The sequence below is a fragment of the Leptidea sinapis genome, chromosome Z, assembly GCF_905404315.1.
Source record: "Leptidea sinapis chromosome Z, ilLepSina1.1, whole genome shotgun sequence".
Taxonomy (NCBI): domain Eukaryota; kingdom Metazoa; phylum Arthropoda; class Insecta; order Lepidoptera; family Pieridae; genus Leptidea; species Leptidea sinapis.
Genome location: NC_066312.1, coordinates 35,958,601 through 35,970,785, shown reverse-complemented (window position 1 = coordinate 35,970,785; position 12,185 = coordinate 35,958,601). Strand labels below are relative to the sequence as shown.

Here is a 12,185-nt window from a genome sequence, read left to right as displayed (position 1 = left end):
CTTTGTACTTGTTTGCTAAAATCTTACGTAATGTGAGCCCGAGAGACATGAACACAGTACCTTCGTTGACAGTGGTCACGGGCGTACTGCTGGCTTGAGCGAGCATGCAACCAAGGCGTCGCGTTTGGTTTATTACGAAAAAAATTAATATAAAATAATTCATTAAGCGTATTGATAAATCCCACAGTGAAAACTTATAAATACTAATAAACTATCGAATAAAATAAGTTTTGTGTTTATAGCTATCATAGTTTTATGATAATATAAACAATTCAAATAAAAAAGACTATTTTTCAAAAAATAAATCTATCGAGATTTTTTTTCGTAATCGTGTTTTCGAAACAGCGATAATTTAGATAAACATGTCAAAAAATTGGAACCGTAGTATTTGTAGTATTTTAAGTAAATTTTTAAAAATGTTACTTTTTAGGACTATAGCGCCTTAAGATATGTCATAACTTGTGAGTTTTCCGAAAATGACGAGTAATAAGTCCCGATGCCTAGCATGAGAGAAACTTTAATTATTATATTTACAGTTGTACTTTGTAATGAATTTTGGTTACATACAGGAATGAGTGTGCTGCAATGTCATGTGATGCATTGCATAGTATTCGAATGATACAACCAGGCTCAAGCGGTGGAAGACCACTGGCAAATGTCGCTTGGCTATGAATCTGTGTACCGGTCAGTTAATATTAATATAGTCAAATGTATATATATAGCCCACTGGGACACTTCATATATAGGTAGAGTAAGGTGGGGCACATTGTAACAAAAAGAAAATCGATAATTTAGCGACGAAAATATTTATTTAATCAACTTCTAACTAGTATGTATATACACTTTAATAGTCTCTCTTCATTTAAAATTATTTAAACATAACTTTTATTAAGAACTTCTTCACTTAAATTGCACTTCAATCAGTACAGTCAATTGTAACAGTGAACCCCGTACCTGGGGTACTCTGTTGCAGGGTAAGGGGCACAATGTTACAATATCAAAATAGTATAAAAATGTTTTCAAGATAAAGAAAAAATCTAAATATGTTATCCAACGATACCGTTGCCATATCTGGTTCAAGAGGAATGTAGATTGAGTGTCAACTTTTCTACTTTTACGTAAATAACTGCCTTTATCATTTTAAAATCTTTCGGTAATTTTCGAAGTTTTTCAGCTCTCTTGCAATGAATTTCTTTTTCTTACCATTTTCTTTTAAAACCTAAAATATTAGTTGGGTATCATTGTTACAATGTAGCACAGTGCCCCAGGTGAGACAAATGGAGTAAAATATCAATAGAGCCTTTTCAGAAATATTTACAAAAATCTACTTAACGATACTTTGAAGCTAAATATACAGAGAATAGAGGAAAATTACAATCACTTACCTTTACATAATACATCAAGAAACAAATTAATAAAATTGATCAGATTTTTTCTAATTTTGATCACATAAATTGATTTATCTTTCTAAAACGCGGTACAGACTGAAGCGATTACAACTGCTCAAAGATGGCCGCTTATGAGGTTGTGAAAGCTCTATAACAACATTATAGAAATTAATGTCGGAAACATAGATACTTGCATTGTAACAGTGTACCCCATGTAACACTGTACCCCACCTTACCCTACTTTTTGACGAGTTATAATTCGTACACAGAAGGCAGGTGTCGCAAGCTCTAACGGTAAAATGTATAGAGTACGTAAAAACAGATTTTAAGCTTTGCATTATCTTTGATTTCGTTAATATTGTTATTTCACAGCTGAACTTAAACTAAGATAACTCAATATATAAGTCAAGTTAGCGTTTTATCACACTCAGGCTCAGCTAAGTTAGAAAAAAGTCAGAGCAAAGTCTAAGTACGCTCTATATATCCCAGCCTAAAGCATCGAGTAGATATATATATAATGCGGTCATGACAAACCATTAGAATATGCGAAACAAAGCGCGCATTAGCACAAAGTAAATAACTATGTGTAGATGTAACCCTGATGCAACACGAACAGTTGTCACACTGCAGCACCATAGACCTGCGTCCCTCCGCCAGCGCAAGACACAGGTACTACAACTAATACATGTGCCACTATATATTGCGACGAGCCAGTGACACACAGTTGGATCCATTAAATTTGAAAAATTTATTAAAACGTATTTCAAGTAAATGCAGTGAAATCCTAGACGCCTTGCAATTCTGTTTCAGCCCTGTCTGATTTCTAAATAAAATTAGCAATAGGTACACATCTCACCAACTGCTCCACCGACATTGACTCAAAGCCTAGGGATGTTTGCCAATGGTCTACCATCGTATAAGCCTCGCTATGTCATGCCTCATGAGAGTACTGAACAAGGCTTCAAGTGATGTTACACGCCACTTTACGTTACGTACTGCAGTGCATTCGTTTCATTTATTACTCATAAAAGATTTCTTGTAATACCTGTCCACGGTGATATTCTAAACCTGCCGCCTCAATGTAAATATATATACGGGGCCGTTTCAATCTCTCCTCTCTAATTAATGTAACTCGCAATTTAATGCTCTAATCCATTTACGCAATTTAATGCTCAAACCCTTTTCGCAATATAATGCTCAAACACTTTTCGCAATTTAATGCACACACACTTTTCGCAATTTAATGCACAAAGACTGTTCGCAATTTAATACACAACACTTTTCGCAATTTAATACACAAACACATAACGCAATTTAATGTACACACATTTTTTGCAATTTAATGCACAAACACTTTTCGCAATTTAATGCACAAACATTTTTTGCAATTTAATGCACCTTTTTGCAATTTAATGCTAATGTAGGCAGACACAAATAAGTTTAATACAACTAATAAATTAAATTCAATGCTCAAGTACTTAACGCAATCTAATGCTCTAATAAATTTATTTCAGTTATATATTTTTATGTCAGAAGAAAAGGAAAGTGAATATGAAATATGTATAGTAAAATCTTTACTTCATTCAACTATTACATTATACCAATTTGATACGCATTTCGATAATTATTTTAACTATTATCACATATATGTTGGTATGTAGATTTTCGTTATTTATCTACTCTCCAAATCACGAGCAATCCGAACTACGCGCACGAAAATAATGTAATAGAATTCATTCCGACAGAAATCAAAATATTTAAGAGTTAATTATGCTATAGTAATATTTATCTATATTTAACTTCCATGAACAACTATAATTGTTAACTCAAAATTTGCAGGTACAGTAAAATTTGTCTTGGCATTATTCCTTTTTTATATTGAAATAAGGAAAAACTTACAGATAATCCTCGTCACCACGTTTGATCATGAGTGAAAGAACTAAGCTTTGCTATGTGGACTACACCCGGGGACATCCAGTCGGTTTGGAGACCTGACTCCTAATATCTCATTATTACCACATGAAAGTACCTAAAATTTAGTTTGTGCAAATCTGTGGTGATCACTTAACACATATCTGTAAAAGGCACAATTTTATACGTATTTTTACTGACTGATAATTAAAATAAGTATCAACTCAAATTGGAACACAAAGAATAGTCAAACAGCATCTATATTTGTTGTGGGTATTATAAGAAAATATAATTTTAATCTGAGCACCAATCATTACCTTTAACATTAGAAAACAATACAAATATACTCAAAGGTCTACTTTAACATAAAAGGTATTGGCTAAATTGTCATTTATTTATTCTTCTTCCACAGTAGGAAGAAGAATAAAGCACACATATAAAGAGCAATATTCTATAAGTACTGGATCTCTGTTTGACTTTATATCCATTTCTCTTTGGGATACAAGATTTTGTTCCAAGTTATAAGAATTATCTTTGCGATACAAGATTTTGTTCCAAGTTATAAGAATTAATTTCATTTGTGGTTAAATAAGAAAACCAAATGGATGAGGAATTATTTATTTAACAACAGGTTATTCCTCATTATCTTCATTGTCACTGTCAGCATTGATGTTGAAGTACCTCAACTCATAGGAGTCATGTGTAGATGCTACCACTCTCAGCCAGTCACGGAGGTTGTTTTTCTTGAGGTACCGCTTTGTTAAATATTTCAGGTACCTCTTGGAGAAAGGAATGTCTGCAATTGACACCATCTTTATACTTATTTATATATCTTTAGATTACATTACTTATATCAGATATAGATTCTGTAGATAAAGTCCAAACACAGTGTGCTATTGCATTTCTATCATATTATAACAATAATAAATCGAGGGACATGATATATAAGACTGTCATAAAATGACACAAGAACTTTCAAATCAGTATTTAAAATTTTAATTTTGTGGTATATCTTACAAAGTGCTATTATAACTTATATAAAGTTTTGTCTGGTAGTACACACAAAGCTATGAATTTTGCAACACATATGTTTTGTATAATTTGTGGGATCCTGTTGTAAAAGTATCACCCAACAAGACTTACTAAATCAACTTACATAGTAGGCAAGTTTGTTTTTTCCTGTTGGTAAATCACAGTGCCTAGAAAATTCACTAATAATTATGCAATGTCTGTGCCTGTAATTTGGAATCAAGAGTAATGCGAAGGATTGAATGTTCCACAGGTTTTACATTCCTCTGTTAAATAAACACTAGCAGAATGAGTGCATCAAAATTTACATACATATTATTGAATTGTCTTGCTGTTTAAAATTAGGTTATTGGCACTAACATCAGTGCACAATGTCAGATAAAACATTATTTACTGTGTTGTAGTCTTGTGTAGTTTGCCAACAAACTAGTTCAAAAGAGCACTCCCACTGATGAACTACAACTAATTCCCAGATCCCTCACTCCTTAGTTCATTCCTACAGGTACTACAAATTAGTAATCTGTGCAACAGATCTAATACTGTTATGTACTTCACAAACTAAACTTTTAAATTGTTTATAATTATCTTGTATCTAATTATGTCACTAACGATATTCGTTTTAGTTTGCACCTGGGGAAGTTCACTGTAGTTTGCAGTTCAATAGTAAGCTACTGGAAAAGCCAGACTGGGTGAACAAGAAGTTATCACATTCATAAAAGGAACTAACAAACTAGAAAACCAACCTAGTTTGTTAAGGAGCTGCAAACTAAATTGACAGCTCCCGTCACTAATTACTATGTGAAAGCCTACTGTGTTGTTGTCAATAATACCTTATTTTTTTGACAAAATTAGGTAGATAAATAATATAAATAAGGAAGAACAGTTCAAGAATATAGAACATATTATTATTTATTATATTATAGTTCAGCTATTTGTATTATATTGATTTTAAAAGAGCAATTATTGTGTTTTCCGGCAAATTCTTAACAACAAAATTTTAAATGATCATTAGTGTTTAAAATAACAAACTTGAATAAAAATATTTAGCTTAAAAATAAGATCACAAATCAGAACATCAGGAGCAGTGTCCTTTATGCCATAGCATCATGAACAGTTTCTTGAGCAGTGATGAATGACGGGCACAATAAACAGTCGAAGATACCAAATTCATACCATGATGCCTTCCAGTCCCAGGCTTCAAGAACATTCTTGATGGCTCAACATTTAAAGTAAAGCTAAATATTTTTTATAATAAAGCAACATAAAGTGCTCATTTCTTACTTCTATGAACCAATTGGCGTCCCAGTGATGTCCTTTTAAATTAAAAAGTACGTAATACTGTCAACAAGTAATGAGCTGTGAGGATTGCCTTACCTGAATTAATTGCGACTTTTGTCTTGTCACGAGCGATAACAACGTGATTTCCTAGGTTATTTGTCTTGCCTTCAACCTTAACACGTTCTTTTAAATACTTTTCAAAATTTGCAACGTCGAGAATACTGTCTTCTGCGGGGTGTGTGCAGTCAATAGTAAACTTAAGATTTATTTTCCTCCTCTGCCCTTTTCCTCTGATTTTACCGCCTTTGACTCCCTTCTTACCAGTTCTCTGGTGAAGTTGGGCTTTTTTAGCAACAGGTTTCTTCGTCACTGCCATTTTAGCACTGAAATATTGGAGAATAATTTAAGCAGTTAAGACAAATAATAAACATTTCAATTTAAATCCAATTACAAAAATAATATAATATTAAACTTAACCTGAAAAACACGTGTTACAGTTGCCGAAACACCAGCAAAATGGCCGATGCCTGATTCCTTTCAGACACATAGATTATAGATCTTAGAATACTGATACTATAGAAGCAGTTCCAAGTGCCCCTTTTAGATAGCAATAGTTTTCACAGCAGTAGTCATAGTATTCACATGTGTATTTACTTTCTTTCATAAATCTTAGTTTTTAAAATAGTTATGTATAAAAAAAATATATTATATTATTCGATAGAAACAAAAACAAAATATCATAAACTTTGAGTGCCACCAGCAGCGGAGTCATACCCAAGGGCTGAGCTCACGGTGGCAGAGCCACAGAGAGAGGCATCTGTATTTGATTTTTGAGGGGTTTTCAATATTTATCTGTATGCTGTTGAGACTTGCTTCACCTACTCCAAAATTTTAAAATTCGCCGATGGTCAAAAAACTTTTTCTCCTATTAATTTTTTGGCTGATTGCGACAAACTTCAATCAGACCTTCATAGACTCTCAGATTACTGTAGAATTAATCGACTGGAGTTAAATGTCAACAAATGCCAAATTATCACTTATACCCGAAAATGCAATTTTATCTCTCACAACCATTCTCTTTATGGTAACACTATTCCTAGAGTTGAGCACGTCCGTGATCTTGGATCTATGATTATATACAGTCGTGGTCAACTAATTAGGGACACTCTAGTTAAACCAAATTGTGAATTTATTTTTTATTTTCCAATAAGTCTAAACAAGATTCCATATCCCTTTTATGTAAGTATAATTAGTCATTTATGTGCCCGATTATACAAACAATAACAACTTCTAAAACATTAAACCTCTTTACAGTATAGCTGATAGATTATCACAGTGCTATTTGTTAAAAAAATGCTGGCTGGTCATTTAATTAGGGACACTGAGATATTGCGTTCTATTTTCAAAATCTGAATCTCAATATTTTTTTATTTCTTCTCCTATTGCTTCATGGTAGTTTTGGCGGCAATCAAGATTCTTAATTTTAAGTTTTGAGAACTATTTTGAAGAAAAATGGGCAAAAATAAAAGTTGCGATGCAGCACTACGAAAAATCATCACGAAATTTGTCAAGCATGGTTGGTCATACCGAAGGATAGCAGAATATTTAAATTGTTCAAAAACCATGTATGTATGCAATGCATTGCAACATTTCAGGCTCAACAACACAGCTTTATAAGTGCCCAGAAAAAAAAGATCGAGAAAAACAATTCCGCAAGAAGATAGAACTATAACCAGGTTAGCTAAGACAGATCCGTTCCTAGTCTCTGTTTTAATTAAACACGAAGTGTTTGTGGCGGATGAAAGAGCGGGTGTATCAGCGAGGACCGTTAGACGACGTCTGGTAGAAGCAGTGTTGTTCGGAAGAGTGGCTCGCAAAGTATCGTTGTTGAAGAAAGAACATAGAAATGCACGTTTGACTTTTGCACGTAAATTGGACATTGGACCTATGCCCAATGGCAACATTTATTATTCTCTGACGAGACCAAGGTTAATTTGATTTCTTCAGATGGAAGGCAATACGTACGGCGTCCTGTGAAATCGGAAATGAATCCAAGAATCACAAATAAGCAGGTGAAACATGGCGGTGGAAACATTAAAATGTGGGGTTCATTTTCAGGACGTGGAGCCCACTCCACGTCCAGAATCCAATACAGGTCCCAACCTGTGAGGAAAGTTCATGGTAATTTCGACCAACATCAATACAAGGCAATATTAAAGGTAACTTCCCTACGCTGAGGAACATCTCCCTATTATATGGACGTTTCAGCATGATAACGACCCGAAACATACCGCCCGTTCAGTCAAGTCGGTTCTTAACAGTCATTCGGTATCAGTGCTAGATCGGCCAGCAAATAGCCCGGACCTCAACCCAATCGAGCACCTTTCGCACGAAATCAAGAAAAAGTTGCTACTTATAGTACCACCACTTTAGACAAACTTAATGAAGCTTTTTGTGAGGCATGGGCAAACTCTCAGACTCAACCTTTCTCGTCAGAAACTGATAATGTCTATGCCACATCGGTGTCAAGCGGTAATCACTAACAAAGGTTTTGCTACTGGGCACTGATTTAACACGTAATAAAATGGAGTTGTTAAAGAAATTATTAGATTACAGTTTAGTCTAACTCTAATTTTCATTTTACTTTACTTTCCTTAAATGTCCAGCTACAGAATTATACCTTAAATTGAATACATGGTTAACCTGATGATATGAAATTGATGATATTAAACACTTTTTTCTATTTATTTAATCTTTATTTACAGCCATTTATTGCATAATAATTGGACCAAACTATGCAAATTATAGTTACTGAGAAATCAATAGAGTTTTATATTTATATGTACATAACCGGTTATTTCTCTTCACTACCTTGAATGTCCCTAATTAGTTTACCACGACTGTAATACAAAAAGCTTATAGAATGCTTGGATTTTTATATAGAAATGTTAAAACTTTTAGAAAAATTGCCTACCATACAATTCTGTATTTTGCTTATGTTCGTAGCATTATGGAGTACGCCTCACCAATCTGGTACGTATCGTATGTTACTTACATAGCTCAATTAGAGTCTATTCAGAGGTCCTTTGACACGTTGCCTAAATTATGTTCTACGAAGAAAGCACGTCTACGAGGATAGACTTATATATTTTGATCTACTTACCCTTGAAAATAGACGGAAAGTAGCGGACATGAAATTATTATTCGATAGCAAACTCTGCAATAGATTGTTCGCTTCTAACCGGACGGATCGGGCCAGTACATAGACCGAGTAGACGCCTTTTCGACGTGGGCTAGCCGCGTACAAACTATGGTAGAAATTCTGATCTGCACAGGATAGTAAATTTATATGAAAACATTTTTAAATATATTGACATTTTTTTCATCAGCCGTAATCATAACTCAGTGATCGAGCACGTGTCCCAAGCTGAGAACGATGCCCATTAGCCTGAACACTACACACTACTTACAACTCATACCACTCTCATATATTCGGAACACATTCATACACACTATACGCATATCAATTTAATAATCATTATCACAAGCACACATTATTCAGTACTTCATCTTTTTTTTTTAAATACCATTTAATTTTTCACCTAAAAATGGCGGTCTGTTTAAAAGTTAGGGTTGTCTAAGAAAAGTAATATTTTTATTTCGTAGGGGAGATTTTTCTTTTATTTATTAAAACTTAAGCATCACCATACTATTGCATATGACCCAAATAACGTACCATTGAAGGGATGTTATACCCGTTCTGATTCACTTAGTATATGCATGCACTATAAAGTAAAAAAATATCTGTGTTTTCTTCTAGAAATGAATAATCTTATCTTAAAATTATTTGTAGACTTCTCATAAGTAAAATGAAATGATATATATATATATATATATATATTAGACTACCTTAAAGTCAATCAAATTATTACGACAATATGATGTAGTTACAATTATTGTTATTTTAGGAGGCGGTGTCAGACAAGGTAGGTTTGTAACTACATATATAGTTATAGGCGAGATGTGCTTGACTCGCGACGTGACGAGGCGAGAGGTGAGAGTGGGTAATTTATTTACTTACATGAATACTTATAGGAAAACGTACTAGTGGCGATCTAAATTCCTTACTCCATACAAATATACCGTTGTAAGTTATTAATACTAATAATAAATACTTGCTGTACGTTATTTTAATCAAATTGAATAAAATAAGGTATAAAATAAATAATAACTCTAAGACTTCGGTAAAACTATATCTATGCTATGGCAACATTTTGGTTGTCACTGTTTTATATTAATTTTATTTTGATTACGACAAATTTACTGAAAATAGGTGACTTTTGATCAATAATCAATACTTTTGGAAAGAATATTTCATATTACAATATTTTAAGGTATTAAAATGAAAACCAAGAATGGTCCTTCCAGCAAGACTAGGCGCCGGATCATAAAGTTCGGTCTACGCCGTCGTGGTTGGCAACGAACGTTTCAGACTTCATCAGAGCTGAAGACTGGCCGACGTCAAGTCCGTCCTAGATTACGGCTTGCTCTAAATGCCATGACAATTTCATATTTTATATATCGGCGCAAATACTACAATACACCTATTATAAAAACGGGAATAATTCAGTTTAACTAATTTTAGTTATATTTAGTTCATTAATTCATTGTGATGTGAAATTATTGTAAAAACTACACAAATTGAAAACACGTGCACGTGCACCGAGCCCCATAAATACGGCCACATTTCAAAACACGTGCAGTAGCACATGCGCCGGGTCCTATAAATAAAGCCCGCACGATCGACACTGGACCTCTCCTCCCCTCGCCTGCTCACGGCTGGGGTACCACAGGGCTAAGTGCTCTCACCACTTCTATACATATCGTATACCAACGATATTCCCATCCCTAGAAATGGAGTCCAACTCTCTCTTTTCGCTGACGATACCGCTCTCTACGTCCAGTCCCAACAGATATCTCCAGTCCTCTCCAGGCTCCAACGCTCAGTTAATGAGCTAGGTGACTGGTTTAGGAAATGGCGTATTGAGGTCAACCCGGATAAAAGCTCCGCAGTCCGTTTTGATTTTAAGCGCAGACGCTTCTGCCGGGATCGACCCATTCATCTATTAGGCTCCCCTATCCCCTTCAGGTCCACAACCAAGTACTTGGGTGTGACCCTCGACTCCCAACTCACCTTCAGGCCTCACGTCAAGAAGGTGACCGGAACCGCCCGCTTCTATCTGTACCGCCTAAACAGTATGTTAGGTAGGCACAGTAAATTGTCTTTTAGGAACAAGCGAACACTCTTCAAGGTTTGCATTCGACCGGTTATGACTTACGCCGCTCCAGTTTTCGCTCATGCGAAACCCAATATTATAGACAAACTACAAACAGTTCAATCCATTTTCTGCCGTAAGGCTGTCAATGCCCACTGGTGTGTTAGAAACGCAGACCTTCACCGGGACTTAGAGCTCCCCACCATCCAACAACACCTTAAGTGCTTGACTGAAACTTTCTTTAAGTCCTCAGACAATCACCCAAATCCCCTGATTAAGGAGGCAGCGGATTATACCGCCTCCCCTCCTTCACGTTATCAAGTCAGGAGGCCCAGACACGCCCTCTCCGATCCCCCTAACAAACTCTCGTCTGACCTGGAACGCCTCTTGGCATCCGGGGACAATCAGACGCATTTAGATTCACCTCTATTTTGTGATCATCCTTCTGATGTGACTAGTCCCAATTAGATAGCACCCTCTGTGCAATATCCCAGCGGAAACTCCATAGGGAGTGCCGCTTGCGCCTCTCTCTCCCCATGAGAAGGTCGCCTTCGATGTAGGCTTAGAGGGCACCTGCCCAAAGCCAACTGCAGGTGGTGTTTAGTGGGTAGGCACCTAGGTTTTCACGTGAGTCCCACATAACCAACGCAGACTTAGGCTGCGTTGGTATGCATGAGCATTCACCACCTCCCTCCCGTCGTTATCCCGGAGGGTAGCCCATTCCCTTGCTTGGGCGCAAAAAAAAAAAAAAATCGACACTGGAGTCAGTCGTGCTCGGGCTGTCGTACGGTGCGGACCTCTCTGGGACGTCGTAACGCTGCCCGTTTATTCAACGGGCAACGAAAGTAATAAAATACCTACTCGTATAGTTTTCTTTAGAAGAACCAATGAGTGATCTTCAGCAAGATAGCAATTGTGATGTCAACAGTAATGACGTCACACCTTTTAAAAACAATACAGAGGTTCTTTCCTCGTCATATATTTTAAATTGTTTTATATTTATGTATTAAGCTAACCCACTGTAAAAGTAATAAATGTTATTTGCAATAGAAATATTTTTTCTTTGTTTCAGTATTTATGGCAAGACTAGATAGACTAGTATCGGATATATAATTATGTGTTAATGGTATCTAAATGAATAAGTTAAGATTAGTGAAGCAAATTGTGACCACAATATGTAGTGAGTTATATGGGTGAAAAGTACATTGAACTGACGTGAAGCAGTAATGTGTGAACATTACTGTGTTTCGGTCTGAAGGGCGCCGTAGCTAGTGAAATTACTACGCAAACGAGACTTAACATC

General features: G+C 35.5%; 1 protein-coding gene across 1 annotated transcript; it reads right to left on the bottom strand.

Annotated features, from left to right (window-relative positions):
- Window positions 1-3,901: 3,901 nt before the first annotated feature.
- On the bottom strand, window positions 3,902-6,120 carry LOC126978598 (60S ribosomal protein L22-like). The gene is made up of 3 exons (XM_050827558.1): window positions 6,084-6,120; window positions 5,703-5,989; window positions 3,902-4,095 (listed from the first exon to the last, which is right to left on the bottom strand). Exons 2-3 carry the CDS (start codon window positions 5,980-5,982, stop codon window positions 3,932-3,934), a joined length of 444 nt encoding a protein of 147 aa, XP_050683515.1. The 5' UTR covers window positions 5,983-5,989; window positions 6,084-6,120; the 3' UTR covers window positions 3,902-3,931.
- Between the last annotated feature and the right edge of the window lie 6,065 nt (window positions 6,121-12,185).

What these genes read in the sequence shown, in the direction of transcription:
- LOC126978598 (XM_050827558.1), bottom strand. Translation starts at nt 5,982, where the DNA reads ATGGCAGTGACGAAGAAACCTGTTGCTAAAAAAGCCCAACTTCACCAG. An exon ending in AAAAGTCGCAATTAATTCAG is followed by an intron (nt 4,096 to 5,702) that starts GTAAGGCAATCC and finishes TGTCAATTGCAG; the next exon opens with ACATTCCTTTCTCCAAGAGG.